This window comes from Dendrobium catenatum, unplaced genomic scaffold (genome assembly GCF_001605985.2).
Source record: "Dendrobium catenatum unplaced genomic scaffold, ASM160598v2 fragScaff_scaffold_743, whole genome shotgun sequence".
NCBI classification, from domain to species: domain Eukaryota; kingdom Viridiplantae; phylum Streptophyta; class Magnoliopsida; order Asparagales; family Orchidaceae; genus Dendrobium; species Dendrobium catenatum.
Window position 1 is genome coordinate 311,768 of NW_021319205.1, and position 23,370 is coordinate 335,137.

Here is a 23,370-nt window from a genome sequence, read left to right on the forward strand (position 1 = left end):
GAGGCCGGCGCCGAATTTATCGGAAGCCCCACAAACCACTAAATAACAAACTATAGGATAAACTTGCTTTACTAATCATTGTCTGATTTTAAGATCTCCTTGTAAAAAAAGAAGAGAATCGAAATGGTGATACATTATAGGATACAAACTGAGGCATGATTTGGCTATATCATTCTTGATAAATATCATAACAAAACCACTTACGTACAGTCATATTCATTCATCCTCCATCTTCAATAATAAAACAGACATTCGGGAATCATTCTATGCTATAGGTCGGTTAGCACTCCATTCATGGTGAGAGCGGAGGCGTAAGCTCAAGGCATTTTGAGGCGTAAGCCTCAAAATCAAGAGATTGCGTAAACATAAAATAATAATTTTTTATATACTAATGAGTGAATAATATAAATTAAAAAAACATAAGATATGAAGTGAAATCAAATATCCCAATAATAAGACAACATGAAATATAGTTCAACTCAAAATTCCATCTTTCCTAAATCCCAGTATTCTTTTCATTAACATATAATTTCAATTTCTAAAAATAATAGCAATGACATATCACATAAGAACTCATAAGTCATCTCAACACTATCATCATTAGGGGTTCTTCATTTGAATCATCATTATGATGAGTTGCTCTCTCCCCTTCCTCCTCTCCTATAGAGTCCAATGTCCGGCATTACTTCAAAGAGGCATAAGGGGCCTGGATCCTATGAGATTCAGTCAGTGTCAGGGAATTTAGCTATGAATTACATAATATCTGATATTTGATTCTGATACGATTTGTTCTGTTCCGATATGATCTGAACTTCTGATTTTTGTACGATTCTGATTATGTTGATCTGATATGTCTGATCTGTTCTGTTTCTGATTTGATACGACTTCTGTTTCCGTACAGTTCTGTTTGATTTGATATTTGTCTGATTCCATTCTGATTTCTGTACGGATTTGTCTGATGTGTTGGTTTTGAGATTATGAGAATTTTGATTGGAGGTTTGTTGCTTTGCTGAGCTGTTGAGCTCACCCTTGCTTTCTGATGGTTTTCAGGTTCTGGGAAAGGGAAGGAAGTTCAGGATTAGTTCAGAGTCTGATCAGTATAGGTATTGTTTTGTACCTTTTGATTTTTGTACAGTCATGGCTTTTCTGTTCTGTCTTTCTTTCTATTTAAAGCCATGTACTGTTTTGTAGATGATTGTTTTGAGGAAAAGAATGAAAATCATATAGATCTTTTGTTCCGCTGCATTTGATGTTTTTAGTAGCTCTATGTTTGTCTGTTTTGTTTAAAATATTTGGAAGACTCAGTTCCGAACCAAATTCCAAAGCCAGATCCTGGTTAGCTTTTCCGTCGCGGCCCGGTGCGAACGGGATCCGTCTCGTCTCGGGTCGGGTTGTGACAGGATGTTCTGAGAAAGTTGCAGTAACCGGTCATGGATTTCCGGTCTTTCGTGTCTCCAGCCCAGTCTGAGTCTGAGTATGACTGAAGGATTGGTTTATCCCGGAAGAGAGGTAAGCCGAGATGTAATGTACCTTGAAGATACCGAAGAAGACGTTTGAGTTCTTCAAAGTGAAAAGTGGTCGAATTTTGCATGTGTTGATAGATCTTGTTGACGGTGAATGCGATGTCCGGCCGAGTAAGAGTAAGGTATTGAAGACATCCAGCGATTTGCCGATAAAAGGTAGGATTTGAGAAAGAAGAAGTTAGATTTGTTGGTTTAGAGCTGATTGAGTGAAAAGGAGTATTAACTATTTTGCAATTACTCATACCTGCCCGTGAGAGGATGTTTTGTGTGAAACGGCTTTGGGAGAGATGTAGACCATACGACGTCGGAGTAACTTGAATACCCAGAAATTGACTCAGTGACCCGAGATCGCGCATAGTGAAAGTGGTATGGAGATTGTTGATGAGCTGCTTGAGGGCGCTGGGGGAGTTTCCGGTGAGTATGATGTCATCGACGTAGACAAGGAAGTACATTTGTATGCCGTTGTGGTTGTAGAGTAAAAGGGATGGATCGGAGGAGCTGAGCGTGAACCCGAGAGATTGTAGATGACCGGTTAGAGTAGCGAACCATTCACGAGGCGATTGTTTAAGTCCGTAGAGTGCCTTTTTAAGGCGGCAAACGTGGTTAGGATGATTTTGATCGATGAAGCCGATCGGCTGTTTCATATAAGCTAGATGGTTGAGGGTGCCGTGGAGAAATGCGTTGGAAACATCAAGCTGATGCAGAGGCCATTGGTGATGTAGAGCAATGGTTAGGAGGATTCGGATCGTTGGCATCTTCGCAACAGGGCTGAAGGTTTCAGCGTAGTCGATGCCTTGTTCTTGATTGAATCCTTGGGCGACTAATCTGGCCTTGTAGCGAGCGACTGAGCCGTCGGCAAGATATTTAATGCGAAAGGTCCACCGGCAGCCTAGAACGTTTTGAGATGGGTCTGGTGGAACGAGATCCCAGGTGTTTTGTGATTTGAGTGCCTGAAACTCTTGATGCATAGCTTGTAACCAGTGTTTGGATTTCATAGCTTCCTTGTAGCAGCTTGGTTCAAGATCGTCATTGGTATGAAGAAGGCTGAAAATCTGCTTTGGTTGAGAGTTCCCGGTCTTGGATCTTGTTAGCATATGATGCACGGGAGGAAGTTGTTTTGTCGAATGAGATGGTGCCAATTCAGGTGGGAAAGGTTGAGCGTTGTCTGGTATAACCGGGTTAGCTGGATGTGAAGCCTCGGTAGGAATGACGGAAGAGGTGCGAATGTTGTTGTTAGTTGAACAGGTTGGTACCAGCAGAAGCGGAGGTATGGATTTAGTAATAGGTAAAGAGCAAGTAGTATTAGATTGAGATGCGTATGGAAAAATACCTTAGTTGAATACAACGTGCCGGGATATGTAAACAAAACCTGTATTAGGATCGAGACACCGGTATCCTTTCTGGGCGGAGGCATAACCTATAAAAACGCAGGCAGTGGATAGAGGAGAGTTTATTTGTGTTATAGGGTCGGATCCATGGATAACAACGACATCCAAAAAATTTTAGATGGTTGTATGTAGGAGGCTTTCGGTAAAGCAGTTGATACGGAGTTATGTTTTTGAACGATCGTGAAGGAAGCCAGTTGATAAGGTAAGCAGCGGTGTTCAGGGCTTCGACCCATAGCGATTTGGGGAGATGAGCGTCCAGAAGTAGACTGCGCATAGTTTCTAACAGGTGCCGATGCTTACGTTCGGCTACGCCATTCAGAGCCGGCGTGTAAGGACAAGTAAACTGGTGAATGATGCCAGAGTTTTTGAAGTAGTTCTTGAATTTGTTATTTATGAACTCACCTCCACCGTCGGAGCGAAAAATTTTAATATTTTGATTGAATTGATTTTTAATCAGGTTATGCAATTCAAGAAATTTATCGAAAACTTTGTATTTATGAAATAACGGAAAAATCCAGGAGTATCTAGAATAATCGTCAATAAAGGACACGTAATACTTGTATCCTTGAGCGGACGGCGTGGGAGATGGACCCCAGACGTCGGAATGAACTAGTTTGAAGCTGTGCGTAGTAAAAGATTTAGAAGACGTAAAAGGTAAACGACGACTTTTAGCAATGTTACAACTATGGCAGGTATTTGTATTAGACTTGATACAAATTGCAGGAATAGACTTTCGAAGAGTCTGGACGGTTTGCAGAGCCGGATGTCCGAGACGGCGGTGCCAGAGGTCTGGTACAGTTTGAGCCGAGAAGAGAGCGAGTTGAGCGGTAGTTGTTGGTAGGTGAATGGGATAAAGCCCATTAAAGCATGGTCCCTTGAACAGAATTTGACCCGTCTTCGAGTCCTGAATTTGAAAGTCATGAGCAGAAAACTTGACAGAGCATTGGTTATCTTTGGTTAAGCGATAAATATAAATGAGATTGAACGAAAGATTTGGGACGTGAAGAAGATGTTGAAGGGAAAGATTACCTGTAGGAGTCTGTAAAATACCTTTTCCGGTGTGTTGAATAGGAAGTTGGTAGCCGTTTCCAATCATAATTTGCTGATTTCCAGTATAAGGTCGACTGGATTGAAGATAATTTTGATCGGCTGTAAGGTGATTTGACGCCCCGCTATCAAGAAACCAGTCCGAAGTATTGCTGTTAGCATCGGACGGAGTAAACAGAGCGGTTTTGACGGTGTCTTCCGTGTATGAGGGATCATTGCGGTACCAACATTTGATCGCTGAATGGCCGGATTTGGTGTAGATTTGGCATGTGATATTACTGGTAGGATTCTTGTCCGAGCGATTTCTGCCACGGCTGAAGAAGTTCCGTCCGCGGTTTCATCCGCGATAAGCCGTTAGCGCCATGGCCGGGTCAGTGAGATGAAGATTTTGTAATGCGGTTTCTTGCGCAATGTTTAATTCTTCACTGCAGAGCAGTGTATATAGATCGTCGAGACTAAGCGGCTGAAGATTGGTTCGAATGGAAGTTTTGAAAGATTGATATTGGGGCGGGAGGCCGTTGAGGGTATAAAAGATGACTTCCTCAGGATCGAGCGGAGAACCGGTTGCTGCGATGGCGTCCACCACAGATTTGACAGCAAGAAGATATTGGGGCATACTTTGGTTCTTCATCGATAGATGATGAAGCTCATTGCGCAATTGAATGGTGCGGGAACGGGTATTGGACTGAAGGCGACGGCCGATTGTTTCCCAGATATCCGCACAGTGATCAAGCGAAAGAATGTATGGCAAGATGTTGGGAGAGATGACGGAATAAAGTGCAGCAGCCAAGTTTTGATCTAAATGGGTCCATGTTTGGAAGGAAAGTTCGGTTTCAGAGGTGGTGATGGACGGATTGGGGCAGGTACAGCTTCTGTCAAGAAATCCCTCAAATCCGTTACCTTGAAGAGCTTGAAGACCTGAGACTTCCAGATGGGGAAGTTCTCAGCGGTGAGGGTGAGGGAAATACCTTTGAGATGAGTCATCAAGAACTTGAGTTGTTGATGCAAGGTTTGAACGTCAATTTTACTGCCGGAGCTCTGCCGAGGTTCGGAGGTGTCCGTGGTGGAGGAGGTGGCCATGGCAGCCGAAAAAGAGTTTAAGAAAGACTGGAAGCGAGATTTAGGCGGTGTCCTGCTCTGATACCATGAAAGCCGAGGAAGAGCAAAAACAGGGAGAAAGAAAGAACAAGAAGACGGCAGAGAAGAAGGAAAGGAATTTGTATATTATTATTACAACCTGACAGAGAGTACATCACTACATATATAGAGGTTACAAATAGATGAATGTAATAGCACCAATAGGGTGAATACACGTGTACATTAACTAAAGAAAGCAAAATAATTGAAACTTAATATTTCTGCTTAATATCCCCCCTCAAGATGATGCTTCCAGCGGTTGCATTATCTTGTTGGTAAGAAATTTGAACCGAGGAGATGGGAGAGGTTTGGTGAACAGATCTGCCAATTGATCCTTTGTGGGTATGTGATGCAGCTGTATTGTGCTATCGTTAACGCAGTGTCGGATGTAATGGCAGTCAACCTCTATGTGTTTGGACCTGGCATGAAAAACCGGGTTGTTGGCCAGTGCTATAGCGGATGTGTTGTCACAAAAGAGTGGTGTAGTTGATGGTTGAGGACAGTGTAATTCTTGTAGCAGACGGCGAATCCATGTTATCTCGGCGGCCGTAGAGGCTAGTGCTCTATATTCTGCTTCGGTTGAAGAGCGAGCGACGGCATTTTGCTTCTTGGCACTCCATGAGATGAGGGATGTGTAAAGATCATTTTTCTCCCAGGTTCGCCCGGGACGAAATTGGATCGTCCGGGACGATCGGCACAGGTTGTACAGAAAAATATGTTTGGCTGAATGGTTCGTCTGGACGAAATTGGGATCGTCTGGACGAAAATAAGTCAGAACCCTTTCGTCTGAGGACGATAATTAATTTACATCTGGACGAAATTTTCCTCTGCATGGATCGTCCGAGACGAAGTGCGATTGTCCGGGACGATCAGTCTGGATATATATAGAAATGAGATATTTTGAAGAGAGAGAAAAGCTCATGAGAGAGAAAAACGAAGGAAAAAGAAGGAAAAGTGATTTTTGGGCGACGTCGGTCTGTTTTCGTCCGTTGTGACAGTTGAAGATATTGCTGGATGCAAGGTAAAGCACATTCCGCCTTTCTCAATTTTCAGAACCGTCGTGTTTGGCGGTATTTTCTGTCCGGATTTTGTTTCTGTTAGCGATTTTCGTCCGTATCTTTTGATTGGTTCAATTTTTACCGCGTAACTTTCTGTATATTGTTGCTGTGCCGAGTGTGCACGTTTTGACTATATTTTGAAGATTTTTGTCCGGGTATTTTTGATTCGACTGTGTTTTTAGTCGACTGGATTTTTCTGTGAACTTGGAAATTCTCTGTGAAAAACCAGTCAATGCAGCGGCAGGCAAATCAATAAATCAACTCAATCAATCAATAATCGTCAATCAAATCGATGCTGTCAAATCAATACGATCTAATCAATGAAAGCAATCGAGAAAAGCGATATGAAACAATGGATCTATATAGCAGTCAATACGGTGTAGAAACAGTAGCGATGGCGAATCTATAAAATCTATAGGCAGTAGTACAATGAATCTATACGATGTTCATATCCATGCTATCAATTCAATATCTATATCTATCCATGTCCATATCAATGCTCAGTAGTATCAATGCTAGAAAATCAATCGATGAAATCAATAAAATCCGTACGATACAGTAAATCCGATCAAATCAATAAAGCAGAAATCGATAAAGCAATAAATCTGTAAGTCAATATAGTAAACAGGCAATTCAATACTATATACTGAACAAGTACAATCAACTGGCTATGTTGCTATTGTAGAATCTATATTGATGTTGTAGATATCCATATACATTGGTTCTATCAATAAGAGTCGTCACTCTTTTCGCCCGTCGGCATATCAATAAACTCCTTATGACTCCCAATCGTTATATCAATAATCAATGTTTAAAGGAAAGCCCGTCGGCCCACCATCCTATACATGTCAATATCAATCTCCAACCAATGTTCAACATGGTTCCACTTGTGATCAGTATCAATAATCAATCAATAATCAATTTAATAGTCAATATTAAAGCAATCATATCAATAGTCACATTCATATCTAATCAATCTATCAATTTCAGACAAATCAAAAATCCTACGAAAATCGGGCAGAGTAACGGCAGTCGGTCAAATTTACACAAAAATCCTGCAAAAAGACACAAATTCCAAATTTCTCCAAATTACAATAGAACATTCACGGCATCAATACAAGACTATCAATCTATAGAATCCAAATCAAATCACGTCCTGATATTTTTCTATTCAATTAAAATCGCGTAGAATCAATTCCGACTGGTAAAATCTTCGTAGAACACAGTCAAATCGTGTACAATAGTCATATCTATAACATACTAAAAGTTGTGCGGAGAAATTTGTGTCAAATCAAAATCATGTCCAAAAGTAGACTACGAAAACACAAAACAGTGCACAACTCGATCAAAACATAATATCTCTGAAAACAGAAATAGGTTTCGGAGTCCTTATCACGAGATCTTCTCTTTTCCCAACAGCAGCGTCGGACAAAAAGCGCTCCGCGGTCTCCAAAACCAAGCTTTCCTCTTTTTTCCTTTCTCTTTCTCTCTCCTCAAAATATCTGATTTTATAAAATAATTTTCTCTCTCCTCAAAACGAGCTCATTTCCTTAAATTATACACAGATCGGCCCGGCCGATCGCCCGATCGTCCCGGGACGATCAGACCAATTCTGATCGTCCTGGACCATTCCCAGGGCGATGATCAGGTCGATATTTTTGAACAGTGCCGATCGGCCTGGATGATCTCAGGATCGTCCCGGACGATCCTGTCCAGAAATAGCTCCAGAAATTATCTGTTTTCAATGCACTGATCGGCCTGGACGATCTCAACATCGTCCTGGCCGATTCTGGGAGGAAAATCCCATTCAGAGAGGAACAGTAAGGGAACGAGATCTCACAATCTCCCCACCTTAGAAAAATGTCGTCCCGACATTTCCCTACAGATACGAAGCAAAACAAACAATGCAAAACAAATCGATCGAAATCTAAATCCAAATCAAAACTCGTCAAAATCCATACAGAACACACAATGCAATAAATCAAATGTCAATATGCAATGTTCATATGTCAATATCAATCGGTTAGTTAAATCAATCTTACCAGTAGAACTTTCTGGTCGTTGCTGATCCTCACGATGCTGTAAACTCTGTAGACCGTAGATGCGTGGCACCACTGGAGGTCGTGGCGCAACTGTCTCCCTCTGATCTCTGACAGCTCTATCATCCATCATGTTCCCTGATCTCTCACTGTAGGCCCTCGAGCCAACAGTCCTATGCTGTCCTGTACCCGTACCAGAATCAGTCCTTCCACCCAGTCCTTTCTGAGGACAATCTGCTGCTCTGTGTCCTTGCTGTCCACAGTGAAAACACTGTCCCGTCAATAGGTAACACCGACCTGCATGTCGTCTACCACAGTGAATGCACTCGCCAGAACCACCATATGATACTACCGATGTAGATCGTGATGCAGACCCCGATGCAGATCCCTTCGAGTCCTCGTACCTGCTTCTCTTCTCTCTATCTCTGTCTCTACCAGAATCATCTCGTCGTACCTCATCTCTCCTCCTCCTGGTATCCTCGTACCTCGATACCGGTGTCGCCAAGTCAATCTCTATCAATCGGGCCCGCTCCACTAGCTCAGAAAACTCATATATACGGAAAGGTACTAGTGGATGCCTCAGCTCTCTATTCAATCCGTGCAGAAATCTATAATACTTTTCTTCGGCAGTAGGAATCAAATGAGCAGCGTACCTCGCAAGTGCAGTAAACTCGGTCTCGTACTGCATCACTGACTTGCGGCCTTGCTCCAATCTCATGAAAGCTTCCTGCATCTGTCGCTGAGCTGACGGTGGTACAAACCACATCCTGAACACTGCAGTGAACGCATCCCAGGTGATCTCAGCATTGGTCTTCCCTTGGAATTTCTCTCTCTGCTGTCCAATCCACCATCTCTCCGCTTCTCCTTCGAACAGGAACACAGCCAAAGGTACTTTTCTATTTCCCGGACACTGCATGCTATCAAAAATCTTTTCCACTCTCAAGATCCAATCCTCAGCAGCCTAGGGTCCCACAGCCCCTTTGAACAACGGAGGCTTCAGCTTGTGAAACATCTGCAAGTGTCTGTCTACCTCTTCTTCTTTGCTACCACTCATCTTGCTTTGCGCATCACCCATAACATGTGCAATCGCAGTAGCCAACTGCATCATACTCTCTGAAGGTACTGGAGCTGCGCTGTGTTGCTCATTCGGTACACTGGATTCTGCCGGAGGATCCATGTCTTTTTACCTGCACAATTCAGAACAATAATACACACATGCAATGATGTATGCCAATGAAGCTCTTAAAGCTACCCATTCTACCCAAATTCTCAATCCAAACCTACAACTCTGGTAACAATTCATTCTTCCAATAACACTGCTCTGATACCAAACTTGTCACGTCCCCAGGATCAAACTTGGAAAGAATGTCAATCAATTACCCAAACAATTTACCAGAGTTATCTAAAACCTTCAGTAAACAATCTATCAAACATCTATAAAATTTAAACATCAATATATCAGTCGATTCATATCTCAAAACATCATGTACAATACTCAGGAACTACACTATCAATACAAGAAAAGAAACTATCCTGTCCTGAGTGCAAAAGAATCTTCAATCGACCAAAAGACAAAAACCTGAAGATCTGGATCAATTCCTATCTCCTGCTCCCAAACCCTGACCTGAAAATATCAACCACATATAATGAGCTTTACAAAGCCCAGCAGGTCACCTAATACCTATAACTAAAATCAAAGCACGATGATGCTATCAATATGCATGTCAATCTATCAAATCTGTATCAGTCAATGGTCAATGAGTCAATGCAATCCGGAAATCAATAGTCAATAAAACCAGTCAATGCAACGGCAGGCAAATCAATAAATCAACTCAATCAATCAATAATCGTCAATCAAATCGATGCTGTCAAATCAATACGATCTAATCAATGAAAGCAATCGAGAAAAGCGATACGAAACAATGGATCTATATAGCAGTCAATACGGTGTAGAAATAGTAGCGATGGCGAATCTATAAAATCTATAGGCAGTAGTACAATGAATCTATACGATGTCCATATCCATGCTATCAATGCAATATCTATATCTATCCATGTCCATATCAATGCTCAGTAGTATCAATGCTCGGTAATCAATCGATGAAATCAATAAAATCCGTACGATACAGTAAATCCGATCAAATCAATAAAGCAAAAATTGATAAAGCAATAAATCCGTAAGTCAATACAGTAAACAGGCAATTCAATACTATATACTGAACAAGTACAATCAACTGGCTATGTTGCTGTTGTAGAATCCATATTGCTGTTGTAGATATTCATATACATTGGTTCTATCAATAAGAGTCGTCACTCTTTTCGCCCGTCGGTATATCAATAAATTCCTTATGACTCCCAATCGTTATATCAATAATCAATGTTTAAAGGAAAGCCCGTCGGCCCACCATCCTGTACAGGTCAATATCAATCTCCAACCAATGTTCAACCAGGTTCCACTTGTGATCAGTATCAATAATCAATCAATAATCAATTTAATAGTCAATATTAAAGCAATCATATCAATAGTCACATTCATATCTAATCAATCTATCAATTTCATACAAATCAGAAATCCTACGAAAATCGGGCAGAGTAACGGCAGTCGGTCAAATTTACATAAAAATCCTGCAAAAAGATACAAATTCCAAATTTCTCCAAATTACAATAGAACATTCACGGCATCAATACAAGACTATCAATCTATAAAATCCAAATCAAATCACATCCTGATATTTTTCTATTCAATTAAAATTGTGTAGAATCAATTCCGACCTGTAAAATCTTCGTAGAACACAGTCAAATTGTGTACAATAGTCATATCTATAACATACTAAAAGTTGTGCGGTGAAAGTTGTGTCAAATCAAAATTGTGTCAAATCAAAATCATGTCCAAAAGTAGACTACGAAAACACAAAACAGTGCACAACTCGATCAAAACACAATATCTCTTAAAACAGAAATAGGTTTCGGAGTCCTTACCACGAGATCTTCTCTTTTCCCAACAGCAGCGTCGGACGAAAAGCGCTCCGCGGTCTCCAAAACCAAGCTTTCCTCTTTTTCCCTTTCTCTTTCTCTCTCCTCAAAATATCTGATTTTATAAAATGATTTTCTCTCTCCTCAAAATGAGCTCATTTCCTTAAATCATACACAGATCGGCCCGGCCGATCGCCCGATCGTCCCGGGACGATCAGACCAATTCTGATTGTCCTGGACCGTTCCCAGGGCGATGATCAGGTCGATATTTTTGAACAGTGCCGATCGGCCTGGACGATCTCAATATCGTCCCAGACGATCCTGTCCAGAAATAGCTCCAGAAATCAGCTGTTTTCGATGCACTGATCGGCCTGGATGATCTCAACATCATCCTGGCCGATTCTGGGAGGAAATTCCCATTCAGAGAGGAACAGTAAGGGAACGAGATCTCACACTTGAGATCCTGCAAAAGTGATGAGTTCAGAAAGAATATAATTAAATTATATATATATTATGTTGTCAACCGGCAATGGTTTCTTTTGATCGTATTTTTGTCGATTTGCTTCATTCAGCACTCATCATTCAACCGAAGACATCCACTTGGACAAATAAAATCCACTATCTAATAAAGTTTGAACCGGATCAAGATGACCAATTTTATCACCGCATTTTTGCCTTCATCAATGTCTACGCTCCGCCGGTTTGGCCCTCCCGGTCCATTTCGACAGGTTCTTTCCCGTAACATTCCCAAAATTATGTGGAGCTGGGGCCCACGAGCCAGCCACAAGACCAGATAGGAGACCCCGCCGACGCAAGAGAGATTATAAGGTGCGGAGTGCGGACGGGGAGAACTGTCTGCCAAGTCTTACACCACGCTAGGTACCGGCACTTGGTACCATTGGGTACCTCTGGGTACCGCTAGGTACCCGTGTTTGTGCGGAGAGTGCACACTCCTCACCTAATATTTTTTCCCGACGCAAAGACTTGCTGAAGGCGCGAGCCCATCCATGTGGGCTCCAACTTGGGAGTTCGCATACGCCATCTATATATGAGGTCAGATTAGCATCCACGTGGTATTATTTGGTTTGATTAAGGGTTTGCATGTGGGGTCTCCTTAGCAAACAACGTCACAATCATAGTACCAATCGGGCATTAGAAGTCGTGGGGAGCAAGAAATTTTTGGGTACATAATCTGAATAATCTGAATGTATTCGGATTATAAGCACCATGCGCCACGTCGTTGGATGCACTGGGTCACGGAGTGCATCCGTTGACGTGGCATGTGGTGATTGAAATCCGAATGCATTCATATTCCGAACACAATAATTTCTCGTGGGGAGCGCATCTTCTTTACAACAGGTGTGGCTTTGGAGTGGGTAAAAGATTCTGTTTTAATAACATTCGGTTAGTAATTTCTAGGAGAACATTGTTCCACTTTGAAAAGACTCATTTCTTCTTTCATGAGCTTTTATCTGAGGTTTAATATAGCTCAAGCTTTTAATCATATTGGGATTTGGAGTGGCAAAAATTCTGTTTTAATAACATTTAGTTAGTAATTTCTACGATAACATTATTCCACTTTGAAAAAACTTATTTCTTATTTCATGAGCTTTTATCTGAGGTTTAGTATAGCTCAAGCTTTTAATCATGTTGGGAATTTGACGGCTAATCATAAAGTGAAATGTGGGATTTTACTCTCCCTAAAGGCCATAGTGTATCATATGTGGATTGAAAGGAACAACAGGCGGTTTAGCAATGTGGCTATCTGTGTGGGCGCACTCTCTAAAAAATTACAAGAGCCATTTTTTTAAAGCTTTATGTATGGAAGGATGGGGATTTGGTGAAGGCCCGACTTAACATTAGACATGTTGGTTAATTGTTTTGTTGGATGGTTGGTTTTGACTGAAAGCAGTTCAATAGGTTGGTGGGAGCATTTTGTGCTATTTGACCGCGTTTTGTCAGCGGGTGGTTCTCGAGTGAAGAATTCTTTTGGGCAGGCACATTTTTGGGTCTGGACGATGATGAAACCTGCGTGTCGCTTCTTTTGGACGGTCTGCAAGCAACCAAGGGAGTGTCTTTTCTGAAATCTGATTAAATTTTTTTATGAGTCCAACTTGATAGGATTTTCTTGTCTTTTTTATTCTTTTGTTCTATTTTTTTCCTCACCTCTATTTCTTCTTAGCTTTTTTGGGTTCTCTTAAATTCTTTTGTACACCTTTTCTTTTATAATAAAATGGGCAAAGCCCTCAATTTTCCCAAAAAAACAAAAAACGAAAAAAAAAATTTTCTACAATATTAAATTTTGTTTATTAATTTAAGTTGTATTACTATGTTATTCAAGTCAATGCAGATGCTACTTACCCTGAAGAAATTCCGATTTCCATTGAGGAGGACGTTTTCAGCTTAAAAGTTCAGTATGAGTGGAAACCCTCTCCTTGTGAACATTGCAAATCCCTGGTTCATACCAGCGCCTCATGTCCCTCCAAACCTGTGACTAATACCTTGAATAACTCTTCTGCGCCCTCTACTTCTAATGCACCTCGCGGAAGGAGTAAGAGCAGAAGGCCTCAAGGTAAGACTACCCCTTCCTCTGTTATCCCACCTACAACCCTTCCCTCTTCTGTCATTCTGTCTGAACAACAGCCCTTAATCACCAAGCCCGCCACTTCTACTCTGTTACCTCCTACGGTGCAGAATAACCCATCTGCATCTTCTCTGCCACCTATGCCAATTTCTCACCCTACCTTACCAGTTTTACCCGGCCCCTCATCTAGACCAGCTCCTGTCAACAATACCTTAGAGGACCTCCCCTCTAACATCCCGAATTTAAATTCGCCTCATGGTGATACTTCATCATCTACTTCCACTCTGCCCCAATACTCCACTTCTTCTCTTAAAGTTCAATCCCCAAATAAATTTGATGCCTTGAATTTAATTGAGGATGATAATGACTCTACTGCGGACGGTTCCAATCTTGCTCTAGACAATACTGCCAGAATCAGAGAAAAAGAGAAAGACAAAGAGGTTTGCCAACCTCCTTTGAGTAAGCCTAATAAGAATGCTAAGGGGAAGCAAGCCAAAAAAACCCCTGCTCATCTTCGCTAATTATGTCAGTTCCATCAATTGCCTGCTGGAATATTAGAGGTTTTAATACTCCAGATAAGGTGTTTTGTTGCAAACGTCTGATGACTTCCTTCAAGTTAGACATGCTTTGCATATTGGAGAATAGGATTAACATCTCCTCTCTTCTCAGCCCTTATTTCTCTGAAGCCCATTCGATTTTTCCTGCTGAAAAATCTTGCCACAACTTCAATATGTCTGTATCAGGCAGAATATGGATTAAATGGAACTCAACTAAGTTAAACTTCACCCCCTCTATTGTTTCCCCCCAGCTTATTTCGGGTCAGGTGGAATGTGGCTCCTCTCCCCCTTTCATCCTATCTGTTATTTATGCTGACAATAGTAGAGATGGGAGAATACCCCTCTGGGAAACTATCAGGAGATGTGCTTCTTCTATCTCTTCTCCTTGGATCATTATGGGAGACTTTAATTGCTATAGATTTGCTTCTGAAAAATCAGGTGGTAATCCCCTCCCACACAGCTATTTGGGAGAACTGAATTCGGTGATTTTTGATGCTAATCTCACTGAACTTAACTCTGTGGGCAACGTTTTTACCTGGTACAATCAAAGACAAGCTAATCCTATTCATATTAAGCTGGATAGGATTCTTATCAATGATCACTGGGCTTCTTCTTTCCCTAACGCCTTCTACTCGGTGCAAGCTCCTTCTTGTTCCGACCATTGCCCGTTAATTCTTCAGTCAACTGAGACTTCCACATCCCATCATCGTTTCCTTTTTAAGAATTTTTGGACCTCGATTGATAGTTTCTGGTATGTTCTGCTGGATGTTTTTTCCGCTGCTGCTAAAGGTAATCCTCTTGCAGATTTCTGTGCTAAGCTCAGGTTGTTTAAAAGAAGTCTTAAACTTCAATCCTGGGCCAACTCAAATGCTATTCAATCTCAATTAGACTTGCTGCACTGTAAGCAACTCCACTGTTTACAGATGATAGACTTGGATCCTCTTAATGTTGCCCTCAATTGCAACCTTAAGATTGTTAATCAACAAATTTCTGAGCTCTCTAACTATCACGCCTCTTGGGTGATTCAGAGAGCCAAGGCTTCTTGGCTCTCTCAGGGGGAAGACGATCTCAAGTTTCTTTATGCTAAAATCCGTAGTAGAAGAGCTATGAATAACGGTGCTATCAATTTGGCTGCTTCTTCCAGCTTGAACAGATCGGAGTTTATTTCTGGAATCACTAACCATTTTCACACTCTTTATAACCCTTCCCCCTATGAGGATTTGAATATGGAATACTTTCCCCTTGGTAATACTTTACATCCTGCTCTTGCTGCTTCACTTACGGTCTCTGTCTCTGATGATGAAATTAGGGGTTCTGTCTTTGATGGTGCTGCATCATCATCTCCTGGACCTGACGGATTCAATTATCACTTTTACAAACGGAGCTGGCATATTATTGGACCTTTGGTTTGCAAAGCTGTCAAATATTTTTTTTCCAAGGGTCTTCTACCTGCTGGCATTAAGGCCACTGCTTTAGCTTTAATTCCTAAAAATAAACATGCCTCTTCTTTTGCAGATTTTAGACCCATTGCCTTGTGTAATGTGATCTATAAAATTATCTCCAAAATTCTTGCATCTAGATTAAAACCGATCATGCCTTTAATTATTAAAGATACGCAAGCTGGCTTTATCAATTCTAGAATATCTACGGACAACATCATTTTAGCACAAGAAATTCTCTCTTTTACTAATAAAGGAAAGAATAATTTGTTCTGTGCCAAATTTGACATTCGTAAGGCTTTTGATACGGTTTCAAGGGAATTTGTTTTGGCTAGGCTTGAACAGAAAGGAATTCCTGCTCTTTTCATATCATGGGTTAAGGCTTGCATTTGTGATGTTAACTTCTCTGTTATTGTTAATGGGTCTCTTGAAGGTTACATTTCATAGCTGTATAAACCTTTTGATATGTAAGTAAAGTTCAAAAGTTTTAGTAGAGCTTTGTATTAGCTTTAATTATATTGATGTTCAGTAAGGTATATTACATGCTTCCTATTATTAAGTGTGAAATTTGATATGTTGAAATCCTTCTCTATTATACTCTAGTTTGGATGTTAGAGGGTGAGCCAAACTGGGGTGTGACACTGAGAATGCTATGCTGGTTAAAAGTGAACCTAAGTTCAAGTTCAATCATCCTTGAATAGACTGAAGTCGACACAAACTGAACCGTTGAACAAATACACAGTCATAACATCGACTGAAATATCTTATTTTATGCGTTCATTTTTATTGACGAATATTTTCATCTCGACTCGACCCCGATCGAGCACTACTGGACTCGATCGTACTCGATCGATTCGATCAGCCGCAAAAAGATACTACTAAATTATGGTCACGACCAGAGCCCATATGCTCTCCAATGTCTCTAAATCCTTGAGTGAGCAATGAATTAGGATAATTAATAGGGCATAAATCCCTTTGTTAGCTAAAGTGGGCTGAAATCTATCTCTTTAGGCAAACATTCACCCCAAGTCTACAAGATATTCTTGGATGACGTAACCCATGGCTGCTGACAAAGATCCTTCAACCATGTTGGATCAACTACCTCCTCTAACTAAATAGACTAGGGACCATGAAAGCCTGGGGACGACGGAACTATGGGATCTTGATTGGGATTGCACCATTCCCCCATCACCTGCTTTAAGCATATGGTGACAAACTCAAAGCTTAAAAAACACTCAAATCTATTTTTAAAACCCTTAAGCTGCTGCTATAATACATTGGATACTCAGTGTCTATAAAACGACTAGCCTTAATTGAAAGTGCTCTTTATTATTGGGAGGGATAATTAACTATAGGGTTTATGAATATAAGAAACTATATCTCATATCATAAAGTCCTCACGAAATGAGGGCGAAATCTCTAGGTAGTATCTGATCTAAAATCTAATATGTCTTCTGAATTTTTACTCAAAATCTAAACTGATTAAAACTCTCCCGTCGATAAAAAAAGAAGCGAAGAGGCCTGGGCGAAAATTTTCAGAGCCCATATGAATGCATCACATTTGTGATTTTGAGAGCTTGCAAATTTATACCTTGCGTGAAAGATGACAGCTACAATGAAGATGGGAGCACCAATTTTTAATTTCCTTTTCCTTTTTCTTTTTTATCCTTCTATTGTATTAATTTTTCTCTTTTAAAGAGAGTAGGAGAAAGGGGAGAAAGAGAGATAGAGAGAGAAAGAGAAGAGTGAAAAGAGAGAAAGAGTGAGAAAGAGATAGGAAGAGTGAGAAAGAGAGAGAAAGAGAGAAAAAGGGTGAAGAAGACTGATGAAGAATGAGAAAGAAAGATAGAGAAATAAAGAGACAAAAAGAAAAAAAAAATAGGAGGGATTGTGTTATAATAGGCTAGTGGCACTACGGCATCAACTGTGAGCATTTGATGGGGTGCGATGACAATTAGGGCTGCAATGTAGGTGTCAACGCGGTGCATTCGAGCTAAGATGGGGGAGATGTTCGGGGTCCTCAATGTTTGGTTCAATGAGAGAGAGAGAGAAAGAGAGAGAGAGAGAGAGATAATGAAAGAGAGATATCAAGAGTGGATGAGTCAGAGTGGGTGAGTTCAGTTATGGGAGAATGACTGAGAGAGGGAGATTAAGAGATAAAAGAGAAAGGGATCAGAGGCATAAGGGTGGGGTATGGGACATGTGGATGTGGTTTATGCATAGGATGTGTGGCCAACAAAGCATGCTATTATTTTTTTCTTTTTTTTTCGGTCAATAGTACTTTCATTGTGAGGATTTCAATTGGTGGATTTCAAAAGATGTTTGAAGTGCCTCTTGAATTCCAAATTCAACCACCTCACTTCTTGGCATGCCTTAAAAAACAACAATGTGATTTGAATAAGCATAAAAAGAATAACATCTAAAGCTATAATAGAGGTTTCAGAATAAAAGGAGGAACACGGTTTTTTAGAAGATGAGAATTTTATACTGCACTGTCTATATAATATCAAATTCAAAAGTATGAAAACCTAGTAGCATGCACAACTCTGTATTAATTGATCTATGAGATGTCTAACTTGTGTGCTTTAGAGGTTACCTTGTAGGTGTTTAGTTAGTAATTATTTTTCTTTATTGTCTCTCTTGAGTTATTTTCCATCATTTATTATGAGAGCATCTCTTTTCTTTGTTAAGAGTGAATTTACACCAATTTTGAGAATGTCGTAAATCATTTATGACTAGCCAGTGCCCGTACTTTTAGTGGATCATATCTGCTCATTTCCCATGGACATAGACAAATATTTACTGAAGCGAAAATGATCAAAATAGTTAATTGACTCTTTGTGAAGCACCAAAATGGTCATCAAAAACTTAAATGTTGTTTATGAAATTATTATTTAAACAACTTGGTGAAGCAAAGAGATAAGGATTTATTGATAACATAATGTTATGCCAGATGTTGGTGAACTAAACAACTGAGAAGTAAGAATTGATACCAAATTGATTGCTTAAATGACACACACCTTGTTCTTGTTTCCTCAATATTATGCATAGAATAAGCATTTGGACATGTGCATGCAAAAGCATTTGCATAAAACAAGAAAGCAATTCAAAGATCATGAAGGCATTAAGAAAAAATACCCCCTTAGACCTTCTCTGATTCCTTGAGGACTTAAATCATGATAAAAAGCATCCCAAGTGCACCAACCAAACCAATCTAGCATTCCCGGCATCTGTCTCAGTAGTGAAAAAGGAACATATTTTATTTCTCTGCTTCATTAAGAGAAAAACTCAAAAAGAATTCATTAACTTTGATTGTAAGAGATTTCATAAATTATGATAATAATAAAAGTTAAAAAATTTGACTAGCCTGTTTATTTTCACGTGGTAAAAAAGTGCCCTTTCTCTCTTGCAATATTCTGCATGATAGTTCAATTTAGGATTAACTTCTTTTAATTACATAAAAACCTCGAAGGATTTGAAAAAGGAGCGAGGATGACTTATTTATGAAGTATATGTTTATGGAAAAGAACAAAGGGACTTACTTTATCGACTCTTTCACAAGGCCGTAAGGATCTTCCCCATAGTTTACAAGAACTGCCTCAAGGAACTTAGATGACTTGACAGAGGGATCCCCTGAGAGGAAATGGTTACCATGTGAGGTATCAACAGTTAAATTATGCATTAAAAAACAATACCTACCAATAGGAAGCATGCACGGTCTGCCTTCAAATCCTTAGCATAAAATTTACTTATAAGAGCATGATCTATAGGGTTGATCTCTACCACTTTCTATGCAAAACTCAAGTTCATTTGAAGAGTTCCCTTGTAAACTGCTCCTAAACTGGCCATCTAACACTGGTAAGAACAAAATGTAGAATGGTAGAGGTTTATTAGCCTGTGGACTACCATCACCATTAAACTTTGCTTCTAAGAGTAGTAACTGCGTCTCTGTTGGGATATCACTTCCTGAACGCCCTATTCGAGGTATCATCCACCATATGTTAAATCTGAACAAAGAAAGTAGTTTGAAGTCCCTGCATCCAAATCCATAGTGCCATTAGATCTGTCTTATCAAAAGCTCTTCACATCTAAGTCGGTCAAAAAGAGAAAAAGGCAATCTGTACAGGAAACATTTAAACATGCAAGCAAATTGAACTGGCCAAGCATTGTAACTCGCTATACGCAGAAGGCTTCCTCTCCAAAGTCAACTTTTATGAAGAATAGTGATCTTGCATAAACTACAGCGGTATGATACTTTAAGGTTAAGCTTCGTACCAAAGTCAATTTTGATAAAGATAATCAAACATGCATAAGCCACATCTAACTTGCTCAACAAGAAAAAAAGCAACCTGTAAGTCAAGCATTTAAGCATGCAAGCAAAGTAAACAGGCTATGCAAACACAGGAAGCTCTCAAAGTCATTTTTCATGAAAATCGTCTAACTTGAAAAAATTAAAGCAGCATTTTGGCTAATTGTGAGGCCTGTCATGTTATAACTTGGCAAAATAACCTTAGTTGGAATATCAAAAACAGAATGTCCAATATTCTAATCCAAAATCCAAATTACTTTTATACGTTGAATTTGATTTAAGAAGTCCAGAAGCTTCTTCTAATGACAAGAATAAGACACAAAAGAAAAGAATGGCAGAATTTACTATATGCACTTACAAATAATTCATCCACTAATAACACAATGATGGAGAAGGATTTCATAAAATAGTGTTTAGTTGTTTTGTGCCTTCAAAGGGGCATGCATGTTTAGTTTTATTCAAAATAGCCTATAACTTGGAATCAAATTGATCATCTTGGAAAGTTAAATCATCATCGGCCAACAGAAAAATTGAATTGAATCACATATACTATTCAATTTGTTTTAAATTTAGAATTTGAAACTGCAAAATTTTGATTTAGTTTAGAACATCCGTTGACATCATTGTTAGTAAAGAGATGAAAATCCTATGTAGAGGACTTATGAATTAGTTGCATGCCCGTTACTAATAATGATGCATAAGAAGGAAAATTAAAATTTTGATTTTTAATCCACATGATCCTGATACATGATACAAATACTAAAATTGCTGGAAAAAAATTTACAGCACACTAACACCTTATAAGATCACTGACAGTTGTTGCAAGCGTCTAACAACAAAATTAATTCACCAAACTCTTCCAGATGACAACTGAAATGATAAGGCGAGACTGCATACAACTCTAGCTCCTCTGTCTTCACGCACTTTCAAATTGATAGCTTCTATAATTTCCATTGCTGGTGTTAGAGCTCTTAACCTAATGAAATGGGTGTGTTTTCACTCTCCTTTTTCCCATTCGCATGATATCTAAAGTAGGATCATACTAAAGAAAACATTTAATTAAAAGAATCAAACCAAAAAGGAAACTATGATCAATTTGGTTTATTTTATGAGTAGATTCGATTTCAATTTGTGATATTGTCTAATATAGTTGTTTTGGTCTTGTTTAAATTTGTCTAAGAAGCTAAATAAAATCTATTTGAAGCGAACTACTGTAGATTAGGTAATACAAACCAAATAATTATAATTAGAAGGGGTGATCTTCAGATTGTAGTTTACAACATCTTTTTATATTTTAATTTCTTTGCAAAACCAGTTGAAACTGAGCAACCAAATAAAAACAATAAAATTAAAAACAACATAGTAAAAGAAGTCAAAGTATAGTTTATATATTTCATGATGCGGAGCATTGTGCAAGCAGGACGGAACAGCTTAATTTCCTATGCAGGCGGAATAACATACCTAGTTGCTGCTACTTTAGTTAGTTAGTTATGGTTATGGAGTGTGCCACTTACCACTACACATAGTATTATTTTTATTTACACAGCACATCATATACTTTTTAGCTGCTTTACCCTTTTTAGTCTTTTGGCTGGTGTTAGCCTTCTTATGCGGACCTGTAGGAGTTTTCTTCCAGTTTTTTTGCTAATTTACAAGTTTTAGCTCTGCAACTCTTGCAAGCTTACTGTTCCATTGATTTTTCTGCATTGCTTGTGCCTCTACTGTAAGATCCTACATCATTTCAAAATCTAAATTGAGAGCAAAGGGGACTGAATTGTGTGTTTCAATTAAATTAAAATTTTTGTTAGATTTATGTTTCAAGATAGATAAAAGGAGAAGGGATAGACCTCTAATTACATGCATGGAAGTTAAAATGATTTGAGAAGAAGAGATTCAACACCTAAGGTAGTTCTCAACACAAAGGATTTGAAAACTCCGATCCAAATAGTTGGGATAATGCTGCTGCTGATGATAATTTAGGCTTCACGAAGATCTATTTGATTATAATTTATAATATAATTAAAATAAAATAAAGCCGTGCATACCCCTTGCTTTGAGGACCAGAAGCAATTAAAAATACCCTCTCCACAGTAGTCTTATTAGATCAGTGCTTACAGCAAATTCCTCTTTACAGCGACATATTTTTAACCATAAACACTAAATTCCCCCACAGAAATTCTGCAAGAATTCACATAAGATTTTTCTCCAAAGCATATGCAGCAAATATAGTTTATACTGAACATGTTAATACACATTCCTTTCCAAACATGCCGGAAGGAAAATACCAATCAAATAAGATTATTCACCTTCCTCAGGTTGCATCCAAATGAATAAAATATAAAAACATTTCAGTGGAGACTAAAAGCACTTGAACATAGCAAAAAGCATGAAATAGCAAGAATTCAGTCATGGAAACCATCAGAACTTACTTAACAACACCTAGCTTGAAGACATGGCGGCTGCTCGCCTCCGGTGAGACTGCTCCCAAGAACAGCGACTCATTCGAAGAAGGCTTGACCACGACATTCTCTGGCACACTCAAGAGTGCCTCCCTTCCATTGATCCTCAACGCCCCATCTTTTATGAATGCCTTAGTGGCCTGGCTCATGGAATGCTTCCATAGTTCCCGGAATCTCAGGCGCCCGTTGTTCAGGATGATACCATTGGATTTGGATGGCAAAACGAATGCGAGGCTTGGTTTGAGATGGAGTGAGTTAACAGTAGAACAGTTCATTTCCATCAACAAGAGGGACGAAGAATTAACCGGACTTTGAGAATCCCACTTTGAAAGACTGGAATTCTACAGCCTGTCAACAGACAAATGAAAATACAGAAGAATACTGCGTCTAAAATCGTGAAGAAAGCTGCTTTGCTTTTTTTTTTTTCTTAGAAGGATTGGTGTGGAAGGGATTCCATGAGATTGAAAAGCGTAGATGAGGCTTCAATCGGAGAAGATTGGGAGATCAAGGATTGGGTGGAGAGAAGGGGATGGAGACGATAGGACTGCCAACTGCGGAGTTGGGAGAGAAAACGACAAGAGTAAGATTAGAAGTTGGCTTGCTGTAATTTACGACCCTATAAATTGTTCTTATTTTTAAAAATGAGAGAACGTTTGTGATTATTATTATTATTGTTATTATTTTAAAGTAAGTTTAAGAGATGATAAAATACGTTTAATGAATCATTAGGAAAATAAATTGAATTGTTTAATATTTTAGAAAATATGCTTTAAATATCTAATAAGGGTAAGGGTGTCAAAAAAAGGGTTGATTGGTCGGATTCAGATCCAACTCGGATCTAGTCAAGCTAAATCTGA

General features: G+C 39.4%; 1 protein-coding gene across 1 annotated transcript in view; it reads right to left on the bottom strand.

Annotated features, from left to right (window-relative positions):
* LOC110091959 (probable galactinol--sucrose galactosyltransferase 2) overlaps positions 1–22,861 on the bottom strand; it is a gene marked incomplete at its 5' end in the record, with an annotated part of 37,896 nt that extends 15,035 nt beyond the window's left edge. Inside the window, 5 exon segments of the mRNA XM_020816273.2 lie at positions 18,884–18,975; positions 19,113–19,161; positions 19,288–19,378; positions 19,529–19,779; positions 22,484–22,861. Coding sequence (XP_020671932.2) covers positions 18,884–18,975; positions 19,113–19,161; positions 19,288–19,378; positions 19,529–19,779; positions 22,484–22,794 — 794 coding nt within the window.
* Positions 22,862–23,370: the final 509 nt, after the last annotated feature.